Source organism: Primulina eburnea, chromosome 15, assembly GCF_022965805.1.
Source record: "Primulina eburnea isolate SZY01 chromosome 15, ASM2296580v1, whole genome shotgun sequence".
Lineage (NCBI taxonomy): Eukaryota > Viridiplantae > Streptophyta > Magnoliopsida > Lamiales > Gesneriaceae > Primulina > Primulina eburnea.
The window spans coordinates 34,651,169-34,677,984 of record NC_133115.1 but is presented as its reverse complement, the minus strand read 5'-3'; the positions used below and the strand labels follow the sequence as shown (position 1 = coordinate 34,677,984).

The 26,816-nt window shown below is 33.5% G+C and overlaps 4 protein-coding genes and 1 pseudogene across 7 annotated transcripts; 4 read left to right on the top strand and 1 right to left on the bottom strand.

The window, feature by feature from the left end:
• Positions 1-5,620: 5,620 nt before the first annotated feature.
• Positions 5,621-9,785, top strand: LOC140814110 (uncharacterized). Of its 2 annotated transcripts, none has more exons than XM_073172984.1 (7): positions 5,621-5,966; positions 6,172-6,243; positions 6,401-6,568; positions 7,089-7,259; positions 7,478-7,687; positions 8,316-8,404; positions 8,806-9,785. In XM_073172984.1, the coding sequence occupies exons 1-7, from the start codon at positions 5,882-5,884 to the stop codon at positions 9,460-9,462; spliced, it is 1,452 nt and encodes a 483-aa protein (XP_073029085.1). In that variant the 5' UTR covers positions 5,621-5,881; the 3' UTR covers positions 9,463-9,785. The 2 variants fall into 2 exon arrangements, with proteins under 2 accessions (XP_073029085.1, XP_073029084.1); XM_073172983.1 differs by having other exon boundaries at positions 5,623-5,966; positions 8,803-9,785.
• Positions 9,786-10,124: 339 nt separating this feature from the next.
• Positions 10,125-11,155, top strand: LOC140814174 (uncharacterized). The gene is made up of 3 exons (XM_073173065.1): positions 10,125-10,474; positions 10,655-10,768; positions 10,844-11,155. Exons 1-3 carry the CDS (start codon positions 10,444-10,446, stop codon positions 11,026-11,028), a joined length of 330 nt encoding a protein of 109 aa, XP_073029166.1. The 5' UTR covers positions 10,125-10,443; the 3' UTR covers positions 11,029-11,155.
• LOC140814172 (uncharacterized) lies at positions 10,756-15,629 on the bottom strand. 3 transcript variants are annotated; one of them, XM_073173063.1, is made up of 9 exons: positions 15,463-15,629; positions 15,197-15,252; positions 14,976-15,100; positions 13,899-14,058; positions 13,158-13,594; positions 12,514-13,005; positions 12,305-12,404; positions 11,606-11,771; positions 10,756-10,977 (listed from the first exon to the last, which is right to left on the bottom strand). In XM_073173063.1, exons 1-8 carry the CDS (start codon positions 15,529-15,531, stop codon positions 11,636-11,638), a joined length of 1,575 nt encoding a protein of 524 aa, XP_073029164.1. In that variant the 5' UTR covers positions 15,532-15,629; the 3' UTR covers positions 10,756-10,977; positions 11,606-11,635. The 3 variants fall into 3 exon arrangements, with proteins under 3 accessions (XP_073029164.1, XP_073029165.1, XP_073029163.1); XM_073173064.1 differs by lacking the exon at positions 10,756-10,977 and adding an exon at positions 11,360-11,503; XM_073173062.1 differs by lacking the exon at positions 10,756-10,977 and having other exon boundaries at positions 11,365-11,771.
• A 3,919-nt stretch (positions 15,630-19,548) lies between these two features.
• On the top strand, positions 19,549-23,209 carry LOC140813702 (uncharacterized). Its single transcript, XM_073172345.1, has 8 exons — positions 19,549-19,676; positions 19,758-20,610; positions 20,811-21,050; positions 21,330-21,419; positions 21,908-22,057; positions 22,291-22,415; positions 22,642-22,771; positions 22,903-23,209. Exons 2-8 carry the CDS (start codon positions 20,050-20,052, stop codon positions 23,026-23,028), a joined length of 1,422 nt encoding a protein of 473 aa, XP_073028446.1. The 5' UTR covers positions 19,549-19,676; positions 19,758-20,049; the 3' UTR covers positions 23,029-23,209.
• Position 23,210: 1 nt separating this feature from the next.
• On the top strand, positions 23,211-26,607 carry LOC140815680 (protein trichome birefringence-like 42; annotated as a pseudogene).
• The last annotated feature ends 209 nt before the right edge of the window (positions 26,608-26,816 follow it).

The following is a 26,816-nucleotide window of genomic DNA, read 5'->3' as shown; positions in this document are numbered from 1 at the left end:
TTATGTTTTTTTTAATGTTCTTTTACCTTGTAAAACAAATACGAGGATATTTATTGTATTTTATCAAAGGTTCTGGTTTTATCCTTATACCTAAAGTCAGAGTCATCTATCGTAATATCTTTATTCAATTATGTAAAAAAAAATTACTAAGTTTTACCAATTAAATACATGAATATTAATTAAATGTCAGGTAATGAACATCTAGAGTATTTTATAAACGACTCGATTATAACCAAAACGTAGCCCAATTGTTGGATATAATAATTGTCTCAGCTTAGTAGAGTGATCGAACCGTGATGCTTGAGTTGATGTGCGGATTTGAGTTGCACAATTACCACTAGCTATAGCTTTTGGTAAAGTGGTAAGCACTCGATCCTACGATTGGTATCAGAGCCAAGATCACGGGTTCGATTCTCATTGATTGAAAGGAGTGCAATTATTGGGAGAGAGATTGTTGGGTGTAATAATTGTCTCAGCTTGGTAGAGTGATCGAACCGTGGTGCTTGAGTTGATGTACGATTTAAAATATTTGAGTTGCACCATTACCACTAGCTATAGCTTTTGGTAAAACGGTAAGCACTCGATCCTACACCAACTATGGCTTGTCCAACACATAATGGGAGAAATTGAGCTCTAAAAATATGCTAAGATTGTGACTTAAACCTAAAAAACCTCAATAGCTAGCTCGAGTGGTTGATTGTCTGAGTCAATATATGCAACTCTCGTAAATTTATCCAACGACGTAGGACAACTAACAATTATAAACTTGGTTAGTTCAATTTCGAATCACAAAACTTCTATTATATTATATCACTTGTCGATTTTGTAAGAATAATATTTTATTTGAATCGAGCCATGAAAAAAATTATATGCTAAAAATATTGATTTTTACTCAAAAAAGGAATAAATTCGACTCATCTTGCAGATATAGATCAACGAGACGGTCTTATATGAGAATTACTCATTTCGAAATCACTCTCCAAATTATTGGTGGCATGATCTTTCTAGGTTAAAAAGGTCTATGAAATCATTAAATTTCAGATAAATTTATTTCTTTTATTCTCGAGTTGGCCTTTTATATTATCAAATTTTAGTCTTAATCTATTATATTTCTTACGATTTTAATCTTTTTTTCATGGCAAAAACTTGTGTGAGACGGTCTCACGGGTCGTATTCGTGAGACGGATTTTTATTTGGGTTATCCATGAAAAAATATTAGTTTTTATGCTAAGAGTATCACTTTTTATTATGAATATGGGTAGGATTGACCCGTCTCACATATTAAAATCCGTGAGACAGTCTCACATGATACCAACTCTTTTTTCATTATGGTTCAGACTTGTGTGTGAGACTTCAATATTTTGATAAAAAATAACTAAAATTTAAAAAAAAATGAAAATATAAAACAAAGACTTAAATTCGATAAATATATTGCCAAAATTTTAAAGTGGGAAAAATACAAAATCAGAATATCATTTTCCCTGATTTTTTAAACTAACTCATCGCTTTAACTTTATTCTAGATTTCCTTCAAATTTTCAAAATGTCGGTCAATTTTTTATTTTATTTTTTTCGTTGATGGGAAGACATTAAGATTTTTAACTTTTTTGTTCGATTTTCATTAAAACTTCGAGGGCATTTTGAAATTCCATAATAACATAAACTTAAATAATAAAAATTCGAATAATCTCAAAATATCATTATTTTGTTTACAAATAAAAAATTTAAGATTATTAAGTCAAGCTCGCATTTAGCTTTTATCTCTTAATTCCATTTACCAATATATTTATTTTTAAGTTATATTTCTTCATATAAAATATATACAGTTTTAAAGGAAAAAATACATCAAATTTATTAATATTTCCAACAAATCTAACACAATCCATCAATACATTCTATATTTCTTTCTCACTTTATATATACTAGTAAAAGATGCACATACATTGCATGTGCTATTATTTTTTTTAATTTAATTAAATAATAATAAATAATTAACATGAATTTATTTTTAATTTAGAAAAATTGTTCGATTTAAAAGGGAAATTTTGTTTTGATTTTTTTATATTTAAAATATGGAGTGATTTGCAAAATGATTTTTAGAGTAAGAAGGATAATTATGGAATTAGATATTTTGGTGTCCTCAAAGGTAGTTATTCTAAGGCCCTCACAATTAATATAATAGTATAGATTATTATTCGTGACCTGCTCTTAAATATTTTTCTTTATTCAATTAAATTACCACCTATTAAATTTTATATCTTATAATAAAAATCAAAATTTAAAATATAATAAAATATAGTGTACTCTTGTGAGACGGTCTCACGAATCTTTATCTGTGAGATGAGTTAACCCTACCGATATTCACAATAAAAGGTAATATTCTTAGCATAAAAAACAATATTTTTTCATGGATGACCCAAATAAGAGACCGTCTCGCAAAATACAACCCGTGAAACCGTCTCATACAAATTTTGATCTAAAATATATTTGCAGAATAGTGAGTCTCATGTGAGACCATCTCATGGATCATAATCTGTGAGACGGATCAATCCTACCCATATTCACAATAAAAAGTAATACTCTTAGCATAAAAAGTAATAATTTTTATGGGTAACCCAAATAAGATATCCGTCTCATAAATACGACCTATGAAACTGTCTCACACAAGTTTTTGCTTTGCCAGAATGCGTGTATAAAATAGCTGCAAAAAATATATAAGTTATAGCCTTCTCATCCGAATGTACTCAAAGAGAGAAATCTCTAGATTTTGAGAGTGTGTGTAAATGGGGTATGGGATAATTGACTGACGATCTTCTCATTGATTTCTTATATTTATCAAAAAGGGAAAACATGTTGAGCTAATTATTCATCCATTTAAAAAATTAATTTTTTTATAAAAATCAAATGATGGTTTAATTATTTTCCAAAGAAAATTAAGAAATTTGACTTAAATCGTGGAGTTCAATCTTTAATTACTATGGATGGTTCGATTATTTACTCAAATTGGCTAGACTTGTCGAGTCGAGCTGTATCGCCATGTAAAATAGATGATTTTGGTCGATAATATATCGCCCCGTCGTGCCAAAATAGACATTAATTAATTTTATCCCAAACTTTATTATAATTGATAAATCAAAATTTAATGTGCCGCGATGTTATAAATATTTTGTATACCTCCACTAAAGATTGTGACAGAGTACAAATTAGAATATTAAAGTCTTATTTTTAATATTCTTATAAATAACAATGTTTTAAATAGAAATATCTTAATTGTTGACATGCAAGTATTTAATTAAGACAAATCCAAACTTTGTAATAGAAGGAAATTAAGGTAGCCCTGTCCATAAAATCAAACAATAAATAAGGATATAATAAATATCTATTAATAAATTTCTATATTCAAAATAATTAGATTTAAATATATAACTTGATGGTCCATGTTTTCCTTTCGGTTCAAAAAAAAAGTTAGTCATAGCCATCATTGTTAAATGAGCAGGTTTTTTGTGAAACAGTCTTACAAATATTTATTTTTGACACATGTCAACTATACTCATATTTATAACAAAAAGTAATATTTTTTCACGAGTGACTCAATTAGAATATTTATATCACGAAATCGATCCGTGAAAATGTCTCACGTGATTTTTATGTTATTAAATTAATTCCGTCTTCCAAAAAATTATTATTATGCTTTACTAGTCGATATCTACCAAGAATTTTGTTATTTAAAGACAATAAATATGTATGGCCCTCGCGCAAATAATGGTTGATGTAACGTGGAAAAAAGTTCTTATAATTATAATATTGTTGAATAAATCGTATCACTTCATGTCAATATTTTCATGTACATATTAAATATACGAAGATCAACCAAATGTCATATATATATATATATATATATATATATATATATATATATATATATATAACCGTTCATTTTGTTTCGAATTAGAATCATTTGGCTCTCCCGTAAGGTCGAAATCGAAATCGAACCATCTCCAAAAATTAAAACCATAGCTCTGAAATGGGAACCACGATAAATAACTTGCAGTTTAATGTCGATTTTTCAGATTGAATGAATGAATGCAAATGATTTTGTATCCCCAACTGTATATCAATATTAGGTTTAAAGATACCGAAATATACATAGATAATTTAAGGAAAAACTACGTTTTTTTTAAGGAAAAACTACGTTTTTTTTAAGGAAAAACTAAGTTTTTGGTACGGTGGATTTGAATTTTGAGCCCGACAAATTGTGTGTGTTTTTTTATATTTTTAGTCTTATTAAAGGTGAATTTGTAATTTTAGCAGTGCAATTTACACGTTTTTTTTTTAATATTTTGACCTAAATCAGCCTTGTATGGCGAAATTATTTTATATGTCATGATTTTTTTAAAATATTATTTGAAAGAAAATATAACAAACTTCGACAAAAAATGACCAAAATTCAAGTTAAAAGAAAAAAAAATAGAATTTTTCACTAACGAGATGAAAAAAAAATTATTCAAGTTACGAGACTAAAAAACAAATACAAATTCATTATGAACAAGAATAAAAGCGAAAAATGTGTAAATTATTTATTTTTGAATGGAAATATTAAATTATTGGAATGAGAAAGTTGATATGTTTTTTTTTTTAATTTTGAAATCATAGACTGCCTAGCTTTGAATATTATAATAAAATGTTGACATCAATTTAATGGAACTGTCGAGGAGCAGTTCGTGTCACATAAATAGTAAAACAGTTCAATTTTATGTGAAGACGTTCACTTCTAGCCAATTGATTATATCCAGGAACTCAATAATTGTGTGATCAATATCTATAATTTATATAACCAAATTGTAGATGATTCGGATTAAAATACTTAATATCAATTAATATTATTGTATTGAAATTTAAATATCATGCTTAAATCCCAACTTAAAACTAGAAAAATATTTTTCGACCTTAGAGTTAAGCTTAAGTTTTAATCGAGTTCGTTACTCCATTGTAAACTAACATCTTCATAACCAAAAAAATTCTCTACTTTGTAATTAAAAATACATTTTGTTAATGTTTAAAGTTATTATAATGAGACATTATATAAGTGCTTTAAAAGACGTCGCTTAAGGCCCGTCCACACGATCGTCTGCTGCTCTGTTTTTTAGAAATGATGCACCTGGTTGTAAAAAAATAGTCCGTCTAAATTAATATAGAATTTTTTATTTTTAATTTTTTTGTTAAAAAGATTGTTCAACATATTTACCAATAATTTGTATCAGATAAAGATGAATAATATGTTTTTGATTTTGAGTTTTGAATCGAAAAAAGAAAAATTATTGTAAAAAATGAAGATAAACAAAAATAATTACATTTTTATTTAAAAAAATTACGTGGTGAGGAGTCGTCTACCTACCACTTACCCATTTTTCAAACATTGTGTTAGACATGTGAATACTCAACAGAATAACAACGATAATAATAAACCAAAGCCCAATTTAATTTAACTGGGCTTTATTTGGGCTCATTGATGAGATAATTCGGAGAACAAGGTTTGGGCCGACTTTGTTTTCTGGGCATACCCGAAAGTTCTTGTTTGTTAATATCATCCGGAAATGTGGCACAGTACGAACCGACAGTAGATTTTGTACTGTTCCCCGAAAGATTCACTTACTTTCTGTACTGTATTTTTCGAAAAGAGAGAGAAAAAGCAGTGTAAAAAAGATAAATGCAGGTGTTAGAATTTCCAAAGTAACACCCAAATCATGACGGGTTCAAGCTAAATGCAGGATTAATCCGTTGTCTTTAATCTCCGTAATTTACTTGCGCAGAGAAAATCTAAGCGGTCGCCTTTTCGGGGTCTCTTAACTTTTGTTGGAAGCTTTAACCAGGGTGAAAAAGTTATGGGGTCTGCCCTTCTTTTTTGCTTTTCTTTAGCTTCCATTGTTGCCTTCATGATTCACTTCCAAGCTCATGCTGCTCCTGCGGGTACTGATTTGACCCACGTTTCTTTTTTTGTTTAGCTCTGATTTTGGTTTGCGCTTCTAAGTGGAAAGTCGTTTTCTCACTAAATTTCCGAGAAGGAAGTTTGATTTTAGTGATTTTTGGTGGGATCTTAACGTGTTTATGATGGTGGTGTGGTGTATTGTATAGGTTGATTGTTATTTTGTTTGGTTTGTATCAAATATTTCAGGGCCATTGATAAAGCACTTGTCCTCTATTATGAAATGGACCAAGTCCTCATCCAAAACACAACACCAATCGGGTAAAACTATCGGTGCCGTTGTTTTTTCATATATAATTCTTATTTATTGTATGGTTGGAACGGGATTTCTTCTCTTGTTTGATATCATAAATGCTAGTTAAAAGGCAAATATATGCTTGTATGTGTACATTATCAGTTTATTTTGGTCTTTTTGCAGATGTCAGTGTGCTTCAATTTGAAGATGGATATCTGGTTGAGACAGTTGTTGAAGGGAGCGAGCTTGGCGTTGTGCCATACTCCATCCGAGTCTCACAAGATGGAGAGCTCTTTGCTGTGGATGCGGTTAATAACAACATCATGCGGATTACAGCACCACTATCTCAATGTGAGTGAACCTCTTGTTTTCCCCCTATTGCAAACTTAAAAAGCTCTCCCTATCCTAGATAAGGAAACAAGACAGCTTCTCTGTATTATAAATTTATAATGTTTCATCTCTGAGAAGCTGACGGTTCATTGTCTTTTGCGGTTGTTGCGGATGTATATATTAGGAGACGGGTAGTTTATTCTTTTGTATGGTTGCCTTCTCCTTCCAAGGTTGACTGCATCAACACCCCATCAAGTAGACATTACGGAAGTATATTCATGTTGGTTATAAAAATTCTTTGTTTATTTTTATTTGCTATTCTCATTCTCTTTCATTGCATATAGAATTGTTCTTGGTTAGGATTATGCCTGAAACAAGGGCTGTGTGTTGCATCTATGTGAATAATAGATTTTATTCAACACTGATAAATGAGAATAGTACTTGAACTGAATCTTTACCTAACCTTGAAAATATATTGAACTGTGTTTTTAATTGATTCTTGTTATCTTAGTTTCACGGATCTATTTTTCAATTGATGCAGATAGCAGAGCAAGATTGGTTGCGGGATCATTTCAGGGTCTCACTGGCCATGTGGATGGAAAACCAAGTGATGCTCGTTTCCATCATCCAAAAGGAGTTACTATCGACGATAAAGGGAATGTTTATGTTGCTGATACATCAAATCTTGCCATTAGAAAGATAGGAGAAGCAGGTTTATGCAATGTCAAGTTATTACCTGAGTTTGTTAGAGTTTTTTCTAAAAGACAAAAACTCGGGTAAAAGGAGGACCCGTTTGGGATCGGAAGATTACCTGAGTTTGTTAGAATTGAATGTTTACCAACTATTGTGGTTGAAGTTTTATGTTATAAGATTGCTTCTGAAAGAAAATTGATAGACCTTAAGAAAAGCTAAGTGGGATTGTTACTACAGGTGTGACAACTATTGCTGGAGGAAAGTCAAATGTCGCGGGATACAGGGATGGACCAAGTGAAGATGCAAAATTCTCAAATGACTTTGATGTCATATATGTCAGGCCTAGTTGTTCTTTGTTAGTTATTGACAGAGGTAATGCTGCTCTTCGCCAAATCTCTCTGAATAAGGAAGACTGTGATTACGAGAACAGCTCTGTTTCAACTACAGGTTTGTGGGTTGCTTCCAAATATTTGTGAGCCCAAGTGTTCTTGCTTCTTTTTTTTTAGGTCAATTGTTATATTGTCTCTATATTAAGTTTTATTGATCTCTGTTGTGTTCTCTCTTTCAAAGTAAAATGAAGGAAGAATTACTGCACTGGCAGAGTTAATGGGGTGGGCAGGGGAAGTAACCCCCAACCTCATAATATTTTCAATAGATTCATTTTTAAATATTATATGTATGAAAATATCATTTCATCAGTTAATGTTATTCAAAATAATGAATCACTGTCATATTACTAGTAGTGGACAAATTCATTCTGTGGACAGCCTTATTACTTATCAAGGCCGCCAGAGTATGGAGAAGGATACAGGAAGGTTAAATATAGTCTCATAATATATATTTTTTGTCAAGATGCTTGCAAATAACTAGGTTTTTGTACCATGATACCAGCATACGAGATACAAATAGCTTGTGTATAAAAGGAAAATTTTATGTTGCAAGGAAGTCTTAAATGTAGTTAGGAAAAGAATATATTTCTTCAAGTTGTGCTTATCATCATCAAGTTGGTTGTTTCTAGTTATGTTTTTTTGTAAATTTTGCACATTAGATTCTGACCACATAGTATTTCGTGCAGATATTTTGATGGTTGTTGGTGCTATCGTAGTTGGGTACACTTCATATATGCTTCAACGAGGATTCGGCTCCTCAATATTTTCCAGGATGGTACATTCTTTAATTCTGTCTTTGCTTTCCACTTGGTAATTAGAATGGGTAAAGAAACATTTTTTCGTATATTCTTGTTAATCTTCTCTAAGTTGGGATGGGTTTTTGCCCCACCTACTCCTCTGCTTAATGAAGGATTCATCTTTCTTAGGATATATCAATAACTCCATGGAGTATTGGTTCCATTTTTATGAATTATGGTTTGTGGAAGGTTTAATTAATGTCCATCACTGTATATTTCAAGAAAATTGATTTTGAAGCCCATCTGACAGCTGTCTAACTAGATCGAGTTTTACATTTCTGGGGACATGAATTTATAAGACGTGTTTTCTCTCCATGTGGAGGTATATCAGTTGGTATTGTTTTGCATCTGAATCTATTATTAAATCTAACTGCAGCAGGGGACTAGCGGAACCACACTTGAAGAGCAATCGGCAAGCCAGGAGTTGTCAACTCCTGTTGCCGTGCCCGTGAAGGATGAACAAGAAGCCGGATGGCCGTCTTTTGGACAGTTATTATGGGACCTATCCAAACTTGCCCTGGAAGCACTAGGTGGCTTTTTTGTTCAATTCAATCCATTTGGCTCGAAACGAAATAGTTCCAAAAGAAACCTTACGCCATTGAAAGACACTCTCATCATGCCTGAAGATGAGGCCGATCCATCTTTAGCTCGAAAACAGAGAACTCCAATTCCCCTTTCCGAAACTAGGCAGATTCATGCTCCGATGCCTAATGAAAGAATTTCAGAAGCAAAGCCTCCTAAAACTCGCTCCACAAGCTTTAAAGATCCAAATTCATCAAGCAAGCACAGATCTTCAAGGAGACAAGAATATGCTGAGTTTTACGGGTCAAGTGAGGTTCCACAGTATGGACAAGTCAGGCCTAAGAGCCAGAAAGAAAAGACAAAGCATCGTGTGAGAGAGAAAGCCGTAGAGACGAATTTCGGAGCATCCGTGTTGGAGTCTAAGCCTGCTGAAATCAGTGCAACCACCTATGAACGTACAAAGTATGATCCTTTTCACCTCAGGAGCAAATATGGGGATCCGTATCGTTATTAATATAGATCGTCGGTGTATATGCCTACCTACTTGCCAACCATCTAATACCAGGAAGAGCTACATCTTCTGGACGTTGCATTGGGAAAAACAAATGTTATAAGCGCACTCAGATGTTTGTTCAAGATTTTCTCTGTTCTGCCTGTGCTGGCTATGTACCTTATTCTTGATACCTGTTTTTAAATGAATGGTTACGAGAGTTCCATTTTGACAGGTTCAGTTTCTTGTAAACCCTGTGTCCTGGTCATGACGATCCCTTGTGAAAGATCAACCTAACAAATTGCGGGAAATTTTTTCCAAGAAAACAATTTAGCATCGGTCGGCCTTGTCGTTTAAAATGTGGCGGTCCGCTGTTCCTTGACTCCTATCATAAGTTTTTGTTTTTGATTACTTGTACTCTCACAAGTTAGTACCTCAAGAAGTGGAATTTTTTTCAAGAACCGGAGCTTTAAGAAATGGAAAATTCCAATTTTTATTTTTTCCAAAGAGAAAGTACAAGGAACCTAGTATGTGGCAGATCTAGTGAAGATGACTGTATTAGACCACTTCCAACAAATACTTTTTTTTTAATGCTAATTTAGCATCTAAAAATACATTAGGTTCTCTGTCAAAATTCGTAAACCCGACTTTCTTGAGCTGAAATTTTTATCAAATAGAAGTGGCACATTACATAATATTATTTAATACAAATACATCATTTTGTCGACAACATGATTCGTTTGCTTCACAAGCTTCCCAAATTCAACCGAGACGGATAGATAACATTAACAATTGTTATCACGAGAGTGAAACATGACAGCCAACCAACTATTCCACAACAAGAAGCAAATTCAATCAATGTCTTCACATTTGGCCTTATCAACTTAAATTCACACGCACTTTCCAAGAACACTTGTTGCAGCTTTCTACGAACTCCATAGATACAGCATCCATTACTATTAATTTCATTGAGATTCATTTGTAATTCAAATTTGATCCTATAGCATGGGGTGTGCTGGATCCAAGCAAAATAAAGGTAACGATGCTGAGATTCCTTCAATTTAAGCACATTTCTCCTTAATTTTCAGTTGCTCACTTGTTGTCACAACAATAACTTTAGATTAGATATAATTTATTAAAGGAAAAGTCTACATATCTAAAAATATAACAAATATAAGAATTGGTATTGATACATTTTTTTGTGATTTTACAACAGGAAGAGTTAGAAAGCCGAAACCTTGGAAGCATCCACAAAAACTTACAAAGACTCAGCTTATACAGCTTCAAGAAGAGTTTTGGCATACTGCTCCTCATAATGGTGGCACCAAAGGTAAAGTTAGCCATGAATTAACAAATTGTAGAACTCTAACCCCATTTTAAAAATCTTATTATTTGTGTTTGATAGAAATTTGGGATGCGCTCAGAGAAGCTGCAGAAGCTGATCCAACTGTTGCCCAGGCAATCTTAGACAATGCAGGGATCATAGCTCATAATCCTAATATGACAGTTTGCTTTGATGGAGAGGGCACGAGATACGAGCTGCCAAAGTATGTTTTGAGTGACCCAACAAACTTGATACGAGATAGATGAAATAGTTAAGCAGACTTGTATTCAAGATGTAGAGAAATTTGTGCAAATTATCAGTGTACGATCTACTTTCATCTAACTACGCAAGCTTTACTGATCACTTCATGTTCCCGCACAATATGCACCGTTTTTCTGACATGTGTAACATATAATGAGTTTATATTTGACAACGCAATCTAGATTCTGGAAGATATTTATATTTCAACAAATATAACTTTACAAGGACCAAATAAATAAAAGAACCAAAATTAATTTAGAAAGGGCTCAAAAGACTGCAGTTTGTTCGATTCTATAATCAAGATTGCAATTAGCAATATTGTGTTTTTTTGGATTCACAACTCGAGAAAGGGAAAAACATAGTTGATCGCATGAAACCACATGATTACAATGATTTGTTGAGCTGTGCTGCAGATTTCACAACTCTTTATGTGGTCTCAAATTAGATGGTTCAAAGAAGCACGTGGCCAGTTCAGTAGAACTGAAAGGAGCAGTTTTCAAAAGATTTAAATACAACAAAAGGCTACTTCTCTAAATAACTAAAGAACTTGTATGCATGAATATGAGAGTTTTGCAAATCAACCTGCGATTTGAGATGGATGTAATTGTTTCCTCAAATCTTCTTGAAAAATGAGAGCATATTTCCTTGTTTAGGATCCTTATTTGCTGCTTTTTTGTTTCCACCTTTCCCTGCTTTGTTTGCTGGAGCATTGCCTACCACAGAAGGTGACTTCCTGGCCACATGTGGCCTAGAACACCACAGTTGACATGGGAAATCAATCAGCCTCACAAGGAAGAGATTGTATTAGCAAAATATCACCAATCAAATGGCAACAAGGTAGAACTTGAAGGACTTCAAAGAGGCTAGAATATAGTACAGGAATTTGAAATTATAGAACATTACACATTTTCACCGTAGATTGTCGAAGTATAGTTTCCGTCAAGACCTTAAATCATACACATTGAGGTGATTTTCCTTATAGGGGAGACGAGGTAAAGATTCCATGAAAGAAAGTTCGACCTTTAAACATAGTTCGTTGATCAATTTCAAAAGGTAAAATGAAATCCATGCATGAGGGCAATCGACATAAGTAAATAATTAAATCATACATCATCTCCATGACCAGAATTCACCATATAAAGTAAATAATTACTGAACAAGATGGGGACATCTAATGGATGTTACCATAGCAATGCACACAAAATTAATCTATAATCACAGAACATGATTAAAGCAACTGTAAGACACGGAAAGAAAACGCCGAAAACGTGGGTACTCAACCTGTCAGTAGAATGATTTGCTGCAACATTTCCCTCTTTCTCGACAGATTTATCATCAGATTTTGATTCTGGCTCATCGCCTTCCCAAACAACTTCGCTAACTGGAGCCATAAGTGTTACAGGTCAGATTTATTAGTATAACATGGATACAATAGCAAGGAAATAAGCTTAATAGTTTATACAGTATCCCTAAAAAACAAATAGAATTACCTTCTCTTCCACGTTCATCAATCCGTGTCTTCAACACTTTTCTTCTCTTAGATGCAGCATCAGCCACTTTATTCCTCATACTTACATCATCCCCACGAACATGGCTTAGGGTCTTCTTCGATATGGGAGATTCATCCTTCTCAACTTTGACTATAGTTTTATCATCCACTGGCTGTTTAGGTTTTACATCAGCTTCTCTCACTTCCTTGATTTTGGGTTTATTTTCCTTCTCATCAAAACTTAAGTTGCACTCCATGCCTGAAACGCTTGACCCCTGCTTTGAACCTAGAGTAGAATTTTTTGGAGGATCAGGAGCTGCCAGGCTAATTGTATCTTGATACTCATCTTCTTCATCTGACATATCAAACACAACTCTCCTCTTTCTATTTCCTTCACCATTAGAAGTTCTCTTTACATTAAAATCTTGGCAATCGTCATCACTGCTCGCATGTTCTTCTGCTTCACATGCACAAATTTGAGCCTCGGCACTAGCTGATTGCATTAAAATAACAAAATCGAGGACATTAGAAATAGTCAGATAGCACCAATCAAGGCTGTTAAAAGAACAATCAGTAGTTTAAGTGTTCTTACAAAGTAAGAATCAAGTTTTACTATTCAAATGGATAAAAATAAACGGGGTTTACCAGCAGATTTTTGCTTGGAGCTGTCAGCTCGTGCCGAGGTAACATCTGGATTTGACTTTGCAGATGCACGCCCCCACATGCTAGCCAGAGAACCTCCTGTTCCAGAAGAATTTTTATCATTTGGATCCTTTTTCTTTTTAGGAAGCAGCAGAGGAACTTTTTCTTCACTTGCAACAAACTGCGGATCCTGTACCGGATCTAGCTTTACATCACTCTCACTTTTAACATTTTTTACAATGCTAGGAGATGTCATCCCAACATTAGGACTCGAGTGCTGGACCTTTTTCTGCTGAGGGCGTGGAATTTCCGCAGTACCATGAGAAGAAAAACTCACAGACAACCCTGAAATTTTTGCTGCCTTTGACTGCATGGAAGCAGAGGCCAAAGGTGTTTTCCCAGCATTTCGCTTAACAAAGGAATTTGAAACACCGGAAAACCTATTAACCAAAGTTCAGTTAATTTAGAAACACCAGAAAACCTATTAACCAAAGTTCGGTTAATTTATAAATATACAGGAACCAATCAGGTGCTGCACATCTCATCATTGTGAAAAAGTAGAGCTGCAACTAGCATGTATAATATTTATGAATGAGACCATGAGGCGATGAAGTATGAACACCATTGCAATTTATAATTCATCACAATGATCGCAATTGCAGTTTATATTTCATCATGGCAAAATTGTTAAGGCATTTAAACTTTCAATGTTTCAAATAATGAATGTCAGAACAGGTGCTGCACCTATTATCTCGTAGACAATTATCATCTTCCAATGGCTGCTTAAAAAAATCCTCAGCTTGGACAAACTCATGGTTCCAAAGGGTAGCTGGATCCTTAGGAAGGCAGGCTTGTACACTGTAGACATGAACAGAGCAATGTCCATCGAACTCTTGTTTTGCATCTGAAAAGTTGGCAAAAGTGTCACGAAATGAAAAACAAATGCTTGAAACCAAACATGATGAACCGGGTTAACCCAAAAATGGGGGGTACTTCCAGAAATAACTAATAATCAAGGGTAAAAACTATTGGTAAATAGTTAAAATTGTTTCCTTGTTTCAACTTTTTTCACAAATAAAATAAAGCATCCTTAATGATAACAGGAATTCACAAAATAAAAAGAAAACATAAGTATTAACTAGTACAATAAACACAAATGTTAAGATCATTGATGTTTATAGGTCCCGTTTTTTGAAGGTAGATATCAGACCATAACGCTTCCATACACAAATGCAAATTGGAACATTATCAGTGGAAAAAGTTCTGTTGGAACAAGAAAGAGTAGCCATAATGGAGAAAGTTGTGATAAACTGTCAACCAGCTCCCTAATTAATAACAAAAAAATACAAATATGACTTTGGTTAAAATTTGATAAAAATGAAATAAGAGCACTCCAACAATCACTCACATATGCAGATAAAGTAACATATCCAACAACCCCGTCCACAGGAGTACGAGTACGATCAACTTTCTTGCACGTAGGTAATAAAACAATCATTTGCCACATGATATAAAGTTTTTAATCTCACTGTGTACATGGAGGTGCATGTTATCAGCATAGGATGTCTGAAACACCATACAAATTAAAACGGAAACACCCGGTTAGCCATAACCATAAATATAAATATAAATAAATAGTAAATAAGCCACTGCAGATTAACAGAGAACTCGCAGTTGATTGACTTCTGCGTTTCATCTTGTTGCAAACTTTACTTATGTGCTCTAGTAGGTGAAAGTTAGAAAGTCGGCAATCAGTTGAACAAATTGGTGAATTACAATTTCAGTCAACAAAAATCTAGCAACGTGTTTCACAATAGGAACCTGTAAGCTTATTCTTGGAAACGAGCTTTATGTGGTAAATAGAGGGTTTATCCTTCAACCAGCCCGATAAAGAATATACCACTTCTAATTCGCTTGCATATTTCTCAACGAAGTTTTGTAGCAACCTACACCCAGAAATTCACAACCAAGTTAGAGAATGGGCAACATAAAATAACACTAAGAGAATAACGATGGTCACTACACAGTTTGATCATGATTACCTCTTTGCAGCATTAGAAGACACCAAAAAATTTCGACTAAGCCATTTGTAGGAAACCTACGAGAGAAAGGAACTTAAAGGCAGCATCGACAAAAGTGTTTTTAAGTAATTTAAGCTAATTTCGGCAGTCGATCTCTTCTTTTGCCCTTGAAAAATGAGTATTATCATATAAATACAGCCCAATCATGTCAGCAATTACCCTAAATATTAAATCTCCGGCTGATGTAATAATTTGGATTTATATATAGAAGAGAGAGAATGATTTACCACTTGAAGCTTGTCGGAGACGATGGATCGAACCTCGTCGAGGATACCTAGGGTTTCGATTTCGGCCATTTTTGTGTTAGAAAAAAATGAATCCGTATTTTTCTTCCATCTTATTTTCCCTCCCAGAAAGGCTTCCCGCCACCAATTTGGGGACTTTGGTACGGTGGACAAATATATATTTTTTATATGCGGTTCGATCCTGTGTAGGGTTTATTTCACCCTAGTTTGCGAGGCACTACCTCATGAGGTGATCAAAGGCTCAGATTTAAACACACATACACCTCATGAAGTGATCAAAGACCCAGATTTAATCATCATGTAAAATCAATGGCTGAGATCCTGTGAGGACACTGCCCCCACAGATAGCATCTACTCTACCTCTGTGTAGAATCGAATTTTTTGCCTCGTGTAACCAGAGACCACGATTCTTAAATGGAGTGGATTGCTTCGGGTATAGGTTCGAATTTGAAGATGGTCTTCGCATCAAATCGGGGGGAGAGTGTGTGATTTTATCATCGGCATCGAAGTCCTCTGAATAATAATAAATAACTTTTTCTACCCTTTAATGAATAAAAAAAATCAAGATTTTAAGACAAAAACTTGTGTGAGACGGTCTCACGAGTCGTATATTGTGAGACGGATCTCTTATTTGGGTCATCCATGAAAAAATATTACTTTTTATACTAAGAGTATTACTTTTTATTGTGAATATAAGTAGGATTGACTCGTCTCGCATATAAAGATTCGTGAAACCGTCTCACAGAAGACCTCCTCAATTTCTAACCATCAAAAATTGCACACCATCCAATAAGTCACTCATTTTCTTTCCGATTGCCCGGGTTCAAAATGCGTAGACCTTGACCCAACATAGCCTAGGTTCGATGGAGACGTGAATGAGTATTTAATCTGATAAGGTCGAGAACGAGGATTTTCAAAGTATAGAACCGAGAATGAGAACTAGTCTCCATGATTATAAAAATGAGGATTCAGATAGAGATGAGGACATATTTTGGATTTGACGATGGGTGTGGGGAAGGTATTCTTTGTAAAAAAAAAAGGTCTATATCAAAAGAAGAATAAATATGTAAAAAAATGTTGACGACCATAAGCTTGCATTTTTTGACAAATGATGCGTACAGCGCCTCAACTTTAAAAAATTGAGACACGCATACGCCTGTTTTTTTTACTCTCGAGCTCCCGATAAACTCATTGATGCTACCAGAAATGTTTATGAACATAGGTGATTTAGATTCCTAAGCACACACACCATAAGAACAAAAATACACCATCTACAGAGAGTTTAATGCTTAAAAGGTTTCAATATGATGAAAACAAAATATTTAGTAAATATTCGATGACCGGAAGTAACACTCGATCTGTTTTCGCATATTGTTTATCATGTTCATAAATTTGTAGAAATATGATTTTTTTGAGAAAAAAACTTTAACATTCTTGCTCTCGCTCGCGCTCCGTCCCATTGTCATCTTTATGTGTAACAGATGATATGTTTAACATAATTTTATACCTAAGAAAACATAAGTTTACTATTATGATTTTTTTTAATAATTATATCAGAATGAATTATAAAAATTCAAAATAAATCAAATAATAATTTATATTTTCTTAATTACTCAATGCCTCGTTTTTCCTCTTGTTTTCATATATAGGTGCTTCGTAACATTGAAGAAATATAAGTTTAAACATTCATTGCATATTGAAATGATTCAACTCATATAGTGCTAAATAGAAGAGGCATTGCATAATTCAATTTCAGAGTACAAAAATTTATTAAGACAAATTGAGTTAAATTAGTTTCCAATATGATATGCAACATTATTTGAATATGTTGGGTTGCATTATTTACAATTTAAAATTCAAATAAGACAGTCCAAGAGACAAACATTATATAAAATGTGCTTTTTAAATAATTATATAATGCATTAATACTTTTGAATTATGAAAATCTTGAATATTGCATGCATCGAGTGTCAAACATTTCTGATTATTGAAGATAATTTAATTTTTATTTGAACACTATTGAATCTCTCTCTTTTAAATCTTTTAAGCTATCTTATTTGAATTTTAAGAAGACGGTTCAAGAGATACAATATACGACTGATTTTGGACTAAAACTATTATGAATTAACCATTTCAAATTAAGATAATCTCGAAATAACTTGTATTTGAGGTCAAACATTCATGATTACTGAATGATACATTTAATATCCACTCTAAACCTATGTTTGAGTGATAATTTTTAATATTCAACAATTATTTTTTTAAGAAAAATCAAATATAAAGATTGTATTTCTTTTTTAGTTAATAATTTGTACCGAAATTTTTTTATTATATAAAAAACTTTGCATCATAAACATATGATAAGCGAATCATTAAAAATCGATATTTTTTTTATCATGTACATTAAACAATGCCTATAAATTATAATAATCAAATGGAAAAAAAAATATAATTTCTCCGCTCAATTTTAATCTATAAAACAAAACACATTATTATTCAATGTTCCTCGTCTCATCACACCATTTCGACAATCATGATACTTCATCCGTAAATGATATCATTGTACAAGAAAACCTAATATAACATACAAGTGCAGTATATCCATGCATGCAAATTATTATTGTCAATTATATCAAATATAAATGAAATTAATGAAATGTAATTTAAATTAATCAACTATAATTTAACCTCGTGGTAATTAATTTGACCAGTTCTAATTAGATGGCAAAAAATTGGTCCACAGATGGTTCCATCTGAAACCCAAATAACACAAGCCCCTCACGAGCCCCACCACATATCTACCTAATTAATTATTTTTTTTTATTTCATCATCATGTTTTTTAAAGTATATATTAATCTTCCAAGTTCCAAATATAGATGTCACCCAACAAAATTAAGAATAGATTTTGGTGAGACGGTCTTACAAATCTTTATCTATTAGACGGTTCAACCATATCGATATTCACAATAAAAAGTAATACACTCAGGCTCCGTTTGGTACTTGTAATGAGATAAATAAATGATTAGTAATTAGAGTGATTGAAAAATGAGAGATATGAATTAATAGTATGGTGGGATAAATAACATTGTGTTTGGTATGATTTTAAAATGATGAATTAATTTTGTAAATTTTATTATAATGACCAAAATATCCTAAGTGTTAATTAAATTTATATTCTTAAAATAATTAGATAGATAATTAAATATTTATAATTATAATTTATATTTTTAAAAATTAATTTAAATATGTTCATTAGAAATATATTTTTAAAATAAATTAGAATTTAATAAATATTTATTTTTCATAAAAGAATTAATTAACAAGATTAAAATTTTATAAAAATTTAACTTAATATAGATTTGTATTATAATTTATTTTCTTTAAAATGATTGAAAATAATAAAAATATATAAAATTAATTTATAATAAAAATTTAAATATTAAATTTTTGTATTATATTGAAGAAGATAATTCAAGAGTATTATGATCAATATAAAATCTTATTATGATTAATATTCAAGAATTATACATTATCACACCTTTTTAGAGATATTTAATCACACAAATAACATGAATGACGAGGGCTTTCAAGCTTAATCAAGGGCATGTAGATTAAATAAAAAATGAACCAAACATAAGATTTTAATAATCATTTCGTTATCATGACTACCAAACATAGCCTTAGTATAAAAAGTCATACTTTTTTATGTATTACCCAAATAAAATATGAATCTCACAAAATACGACCCGTGAGACTGTCTCACACAAGTTTTTGCCCAGAATTAAACGGAACCAAATCAATCTTATATGATTTCCGGTTGGATTAAAATATAATTGTAATCAATATTTTATTCTTTTCCAACAACTATTTATATAAACAAGTTATTAATGACCGGGTTAAAATGAGTCGGTTCGTCCATGTTTGTTTTCAATAAACCAAATCCAATTCGACATTACTGCAGAATTAAGTTCAATCTTGAACCACATTAAATTGGATCGGATTTATTTGTATCGGGCGGGCCACGGGGGACCCGACTTCATAATTTTATCTTGATTAATGGCCCAAAGGACTTAATGACCATCGGGCTCGACATCTCACGCGCATTTAACCACGCAAAGTGCGATTGAAATGGCTCACTCTCTGTCTCTACCGCATTTCTTATCAAATTTTCTTATCTTCGTTCGCACGCTTTTCGGTAATAATAGCTCTCTCTCAAACCCTTGATCGACGGATTCGATTTTATGTTTCTTTTTACTTGTTTTGTGTTGTGTTTCAGTTAATCGGATGAAGTAGATATTAAATCCCACAAGTTTGGTTCCGTTCTGGTGACGGATAGATTAGTCAAACTCAGGATCTGGCGTAATTGCTTAAATTTTCTGGGGAAAGCTTTGCGTGTGTCTATTTGTAGCAGTGGTGAATCGATCTGTACAATTTGGCTGTTCTGTTTAGGTGTATTTTTCAGCGTGAATACTTTGAGTGACTTTTCGTGGTTCTGCTCTTGATATAGTTCCCGTTTTGGGATTACACGTGAGTGATTGACATAGTTTTGAAACTATAATTTAGTCCTGATGTTGTCCGTGGAGAGACCATTTGAGGTTTGGGAGGAGGTGCAGAAGCAAGGGCAGGATTTAGCTGACAGGCTAGCTCAGGGTTTTACGGGTCTGATTCATACTCATATCACTCCACCCTCGTTTTCATGGCCAAATCCTCCCACGCCGAATCTATTCGAAGTTGATTTCCAGCCGTTGAATTTCATGAAACCGGAGTTTCCACTTGCAGTAGATAATTCTGCCATCAACGGCGTGACTGCGATTTTTGATATTGGGAACAGAATAGGACAGGTGGGGGTTGATGTCGGTGCATGTGTGAATGGTGTGGTTCAACAGTTTTTTAGGCGTTTGCCTGTGCCTTTTTGGCATGATGAAAATACCGGGATGTCAGTCAGTATGGAGGGTAATAGTCCGAGGACAAATATGGGTATTGCTCTGCAGGAGGATTTGGGATCGTTGGCGGAAAGGTTCAAGGATTATGGACTCCAAAAAAACGATGCAATGGCGGTAGATGAGTCAAAAGAAGATGAGAATTTTGGCGTGACTACCAAATCATTGAAACATTTGGGTCGATCGCAGGTGAAATTTGGATATCACGAATCTTTCGTTTTTGTTTATGCACCTTAACCCAACCTAATGCATAAGGAGCAAAACTTGAACATAAAAAATCTAAAAATAAATTGTTTGATATTTTTTTAAGACGAGAAAGGCCTTTGATTCGTCACCCTCATCATTCTCCATATATTTGTCTTTTGAATTTCACTGTTCTGCACATGCAGGGTACTGTCAATGTGTCGTCAACCTATGACAGTAGAACAAAAAAAGTTGAAAGTTCCTTGGTTGCTCGAGGAGAGTTATGGAGAGTCGAAGCATCGCAAGGAAGTTCCATATCAGGAAATGAACGTTCATCTCTGTTCCTTGTCCAGCTTGGGCCTGTATTATTTGTTCGCGATTCCACATTGCTTTTGCCTGTTCATCTGTCAAAACAACACCTATTGTGGTATGGTTATGATAGGAAGGTATGACAGACCTATCGAGCCTATGTACTATGTGAATACGATTCAGAAATATGTATCACTTGCGTGTTTGAACATTGGTTGATTGAGTAAATGAAATTCCTTGTTATAAATGAAAATTTAAAACTCTTAGAAAAACAATGTTCATAACATTCCCATAGAACATTAAATGGCCCAAGAAAGGCTGAATAACAAAACAATCTTCTGAACATCAGTAGCTACTTATACATATCCTGCTTTCTGTAATGCAAAATTGATCAGACTCTTTTTTATTTTATACAGAATGGAGTGCATTCCCTTTGTCCAGCAGTGTGGTCGAAAAATAGACGGTGGCTGTTGATGTCTATGATATGCCTTAATCCTTTGGCTTGTGTAAGTTTGAACCCGTTATTTATTATATAAACAGCGTCACTGTTATCAGAAGCTGTGGCTGTAGGCATGTTGTTGAGTCCCCAAGTCATTCTACGTGGAGAGTAAAGCGAACTGGTGTAAATTTGGGAAGAAAATAACAGTTTACATTGAGAAAATTTTCAATTTGTTGGTTATGTGCCTGAAAATGCATCGTTGGGGAACCTTAGAATCTTATAAGCTTTCTCCTAGTTTTAATTCGATTTAATCTTAGTACGGTTTCCTCATGTTTCTGATTGCATTAATCTCAGCTTGTTAAATGAATTGGAATTGCCTAAAAGAGAGATTTTTAAAATTTCCTTATGCTTTTATCGGTAATCATGATTCTTTTATTTATAATTTCAATGAAATTCTTCTATAAACAACTTGCCTCAGATTATCTTGTTTTTTCTAAATTTTCCACTCTCTTGTGCTGGACCGATTCTTAATGTCGTCATTTCTTATGTATGCAGTCATTCATGGACATGCAGTTTCCAAATGGCCAGGTCACATATGTATCTGGTGAGGGTTTATCCACCAGTGCTTTCCTGCCTCTGTGCGGGGGTCTGCTTCAAGCCCAGGGTCAATATCCAGGAGAAATGAAGTTCAGTTTCTCTTGCAAGGTGAAACTGCAGTTATCTATTGAGAGATTGATTATGTTGCCAAAATTTTATGTTCCTTGTATGCTCTTATATGTAACCGTATTTTAATAAAGCCATTGCATCATCATGAAATGAGTCTTCGCAAATATCGCTGAATATATGGACACTCGATTCATGTGCCCAATGATTAAACAGTAAAAGACTTTACCCGATTTATTGAGCTTCACTGCTGATAAAGTCGTTAATTTATGAAGAATAAATGGGGAACACGCATAACACCAATGTTGCAGTGGCCTGACAAATCATTTGCCTTAGGCCTGGAGCAGGCCTTAGCTTGGAAGCGATCTGGCCTTCTGGTGAGGCCAACAGTACAAGTCAGGTGATATTGATTACTTATCTTGTTACTCCTGTGTTTTCCTCTCACTGTTTTCCCTTTCTGTTCTTTCTTGAAATGCTTCTATTCGTACTGGATATCAGTGGAGCAGCTGAACTTTGCTTTGTTAGGCTCAATATTATGGATCTTACTTTCCTTTGCCTACCATGTGCAATCTGGAAACATTGGGATTTACAGTCGACTTATTTTTGCTTGTTCCCTTCATGTTCAGCATATGTCCAACAGTCGGTGGTAGCTGTCCAGGTCTGCGGATGGAACTTACTCGTTCAGTTAAGGAGCAACTGAATCTTAACCTTGGTTGTTCCCTTGTCGCCAATCCCTACGCGTTTGCATCTGTATCTGTAAGTTACTTGTTCTTTATCTCTCAGGTGTCATAAATATGATGTTTTATACCGTACTTGTGCCAGTTTCCTATTTTCTGTTTGAAAATTCCAAGTAGTTTCTTACGCCCTCTCTCAAATTCCAAATTAAGGTCGGAAGGTCCAAATGGAATGGAAATGTGGGGAACGCAGGTGTAGTCCTTAAAGTTGAAACTCCTATTGGCAATATCGGCAGGCCTTCTTACTCCGTTCAGTTCAACAGTGGTATCGAGTTTTAGCCGTTTGTTCTTTGTGATCCTATTTTGTTGACACGCTGTGTTACTAGATTGTATATAGCCTTCAGCTAAATTTGTGATCATTGTACTGACTTTCCTATGCGGCTTCAGCACGTTCCGCTCTAATTGCTGTTGTTTCGGGAAGTCATGTAAATGGAACTATATATAGCTTGCAAAACTCTTCGATGTGGAAATTTATAATCCTTAAAAAAAATGGCCGCGCCGATGAGGCGTACCTCCGCTACAGGTGGCAGCCCAATGCCTGCCAGCCTACTCAGGTATATATGGTGAATCAGTTAATTTAGAGCTTCGTTCGATAATTTCGTCTTTTTTTTTTGGAGTTCGGCATTAGCCCTTTGTTCAGACGCATGTGGGTTAAATGAAAATCTTTGGGTTTTTTGGAGTTTTGACTGTCGTTTATATATTGGCGAATCATTCTCTAGTTGTGTGGTGCAATTTGTTTTTTTACCATTATAATATATGTATTCTCGACATCCAATATTATATTTTGAGCTAATTTTTAAGTAATTATAATTTCATTTAGAATATATAATTTGTCCTACTTCACAACTAGAGTAAAGATTAAAAAACTCGTAACAGCCAAATATAATTTTCCAACAAAATTATACACAAAATTTTAAAGTTTTCTTCAAACACAACTTCTTCTATTGCCGTTTTATCATATCTAGTATTTTATACACGATTTTAGTGATATATTTGTTTTACCAATATTTTCTCAAGTGAAATTGTTGTCTATAACACAAAATTGACTTATGTGATTGTTTCGTAGGATTTCTTATCTTTTATCAAATTTATAATTTATTTCTCACAACATGTAAAATTATTCAAAAACATATAATAAGTTATAAGTAATAATGGGCTTGGCAAAATATTTGAAAAGAAAGAAAGAGTGGTATGAACTTTTAAAAAATAAATTAATTAACTCTTTAATTTCGTAAAAAAATATGATGCAACAAAATAAAATTAAGTTCACCACCAAACATCAATCATTATGAACACTCTCTGAGTATGCTACTATGCTTGGTGAGAAGGAAAACTGTCTTTCCCTCCAAGATAGATTAATAATATAATCCCATTATACACCAACTTGACCGACAATATAATGGTACTCATACTCTAAAAATTTGTAATATTATATAAAAACTGCCAAAATTTTCTTATCTTTTTCCTGACATTTGCCTAGGCAAGAAATGGCATATGGATTCCTAAGCTCTTTCCTCTGTTTTACTTGCATTTTCTTGCTGACTGCGAGGGAAATGGAAGGCAGGATAAGCTCTACCTTAAGTACAGATGGACGCCCTCTGGTTCTTGTGAACTGCCCAATTATGTGAATTATAGAGTAAAAGTATATATATAGCTTCATGCTCGAGCTCCGTCTTGAACGATCAATCGATTTCGAGTACATGAAATTAAGTTTGAACTTAGGAGTAGACAGAAAAATGTTTTCCTTAATTCGAAAAAACGGGGGGTTTCAATCATGCATATATTAATGGTTGGACTAACTCGAGCTCAAGTATTTTGATTTATTTAATTTGCAGATTCAGTGGGCAAGATTTCTTGATGAGGTTTACAGACAAGAAAATAATGTTAGTTGTTCACTTAGCCTCAACCAATAGCAACAAGTATTTTGATTTATTTAATTTGCAGATTCAGTGGGCAAGATTTCTTGATGAGGTTTAAAGACAAGAAAATAACCAATGGCAACAAGAATTTTGATTTATTTAATTTGCAGATTCAGTGGGCAAGATTTCTTGATGAGGTTTAAAGACAAGAAAATAATGTTAGTTGTTCACTTAGCCTCAACCAATGGCAACAAGTATTTTGATTTATTTAATTTGCAGATTCAGTGGGCAAGATTTCTTGATGAGGTTTAAAGACAAGAAAATAACCAATGGCAACAAGTATTTTGATTTATTCAATTTGCAGATTCAGTGGGCAAGATTTCTTGATGTGGGCAAGATTTCTTGATGAGGTTTAAAGACAAGAAAATAACCAATGGCAACAAGTATTTTGATTTATTTAATTTGCAGATTCAGTAGACAAGATTTCTTGACGAGGTTTAAAGACAAAAAAATAATGTTAGTTGTTCACTTAGCCTCAACCAATGGCAATCTCTTACATGCATGTTGCACGTAGCTGTGCTGCAATCAAGTTACTTTTTGCAGAAGACTGGAAATCTCTCCACCTTTTATTTACCTGTAACTGATAAAAATCTCTCCTGTAGATATAACACGTAGAATTTGTTTATGATTAATAATTTCTTACATGTAAATATCTCCGAGTTTGGGTGCATATTTTCACTTGCTAATTCATACGCAAATGTTCTTGCAGTAGTATAACATATCGTTAAACGCGTTTCTGGTAGATTTGGTGAAAGAGACGAAGGGCAGGATTCTGAAGTTGGATTCGATCCAAAATGGGAACTCATGGAAAGGAGTGGATATGCTTGTATTCAATACATGGCATTGGTGGCTTCACAAGGGAAGCAGCCAACCGTAAGCAGATTGTTCAAACTCCTTGCTCAGATGAATGTATCAGTTAAAAAAAAGCGAAAAAATTCGAATTCGATAACTTCTTTGTGGTCTGGATGATATAATTCAGATGGGATTACATCCAGCAAAGTGAGAAACTATATAAAGACATGGTGAGGGACTAAAAAATTGGTCCAAGTGGGTTGATTCTAACATATATCGTACCCATATTACAAGCAAGCTTTTTGTCCATTTTTTTTCCTGAAAATTATATTTGATCACATGCACATTTTTTTTTTTATTTTGAGTTCTATTATCGATCAATTTCAGTCTATGTTACTTGCATAGAAAGTTAAGGATAAAAATTAAACTTTTTCTCATGATTACTAAGCTACATCATTTTTCAAAATAAAAAGTTGTCTGAATACAAACTATCATGCACAACTTTATCGTGAGTAGTCCGTTATTTTGAAAATTCCAAATATCTTTACAAAATATCTAGGCAAAAATTGTGTAAGATGATCTTATAGGTCGTATTTTGTGAGACGAATCTCTTATTTGGATCATTCATGAAAAAATATTAAATGCTAAAAATATTTCTTTTATTGTGAATATCTGTAGGGTTGACCCGTAGATATAGATTCGTGAGACCGTCTCACAATAAACCTACTCAAATATCTAATATTAAAACTACAATAAATATGAAAAAATATCAGTTAAAGCTACAAAGACGTTTAAATGAACACCACCACACGTTGATTCTAAATTTATGTCTAATTATGTAGCGGTGCAGGGTGGAATGCAACAAATGTCGGAAACTGCAACGGAGAAACCAAACCAATCACCGGTCCGGTGTACCCTCCTGGAGGAGCACCGCCTGCTGTGGCGGTGATGAAGGCGGTGTTGAGCAACATGACCACGTACGGCGGTGGGTTTGCTCGACGTGACAACGCTTTCGCAGTTACGAAAAGACGGGCACCCTTCAATCTACGGCATCGGAGCGCAGAAGGGGAACGACTGCAGCCACTGGTGCCTCGCGGGAGTGCCAGACGCCTGGAATCAATTGCTTTATGGAGTTCTTATCGCCTGAATAATCAAACACACATAATTATATACACGTTCACTTGAAAAATCTATAAACATATAGGAGACATTTAATGAATCTCACGTGATATAAGAATAAATATATTCTAGTTTGTGTATATTTTTAATATTTTAGTGATTAAATAAACAAATTATTAATTAAAAATGTAAATAAATAATGATAGATTGATAAAAGAGTATGAAAAATAATATTTA

Bases quoted from the DNA above. Each gene is read 5' to 3' on its own strand.
- LOC140814172 (XM_073173063.1), bottom strand. From the start codon at position 15,531: ATGGCCGAAATCGAAACCCTAGGTATCCTCGACGAGGTTCGATCCATC. The intron at 13,595-13,898 runs GTGCAGCACCTG...TTTGGTTAATAG, and splicing joins AATTGTCTACGAGATAATAG to GTTTTCCGGTGTTTCAAATT. The intron at 13,006-13,157 runs GTAAACCCCGTT...TAATGCAATCAG, and splicing joins CTCCAAGCAAAAATCTGCTG to CTAGTGCCGAGGCTCAAATT.
- LOC140814174 (XM_073173065.1), top strand. From the start codon at position 10,444: ATGGGGTGTGCTGGATCCAAGCAAAATAAAG. The intron at 10,475-10,654 runs GTAACGATGCTG...ATTTTACAACAG, and splicing joins TGGATCCAAGCAAAATAAAG to GAAGAGTTAGAAAGCCGAAA. The intron at 10,769-10,843 runs GTAAAGTTAGCC...TGTGTTTGATAG, and splicing joins TCATAATGGTGGCACCAAAG to AAATTTGGGATGCGCTCAGA.
- LOC140813702 (XM_073172345.1), top strand. From the start codon at position 20,050: ATGTTGTCCGTGGAGAGACCATTTGAGGTTTGGGAGGAGGTGCAGAAG. The intron at 22,058-22,290 runs GTGAAACTGCAG...TAATTTATGAAG, and splicing joins AGTTCAGTTTCTCTTGCAAG to AATAAATGGGGAACACGCAT. The intron at 22,772-22,902 runs GTAAGTTACTTG...TTCCAAATTAAG, and splicing joins ACGCGTTTGCATCTGTATCT to GTCGGAAGGTCCAAATGGAA.
- LOC140814110 (XM_073172983.1), top strand. From the start codon at position 5,882: ATGGGGTCTGCCCTTCTTTTTTGCTTTTCTTTAGCTTCCATTGTTGCC. The intron at 6,244-6,400 runs GTAAAACTATCG...GTCTTTTTGCAG, and splicing joins CAAAACACAACACCAATCGG to ATGTCAGTGTGCTTCAATTT. The intron at 6,569-7,088 runs GTGAGTGAACCT...CAATTGATGCAG, and splicing joins TACAGCACCACTATCTCAAT to ATAGCAGAGCAAGATTGGTT.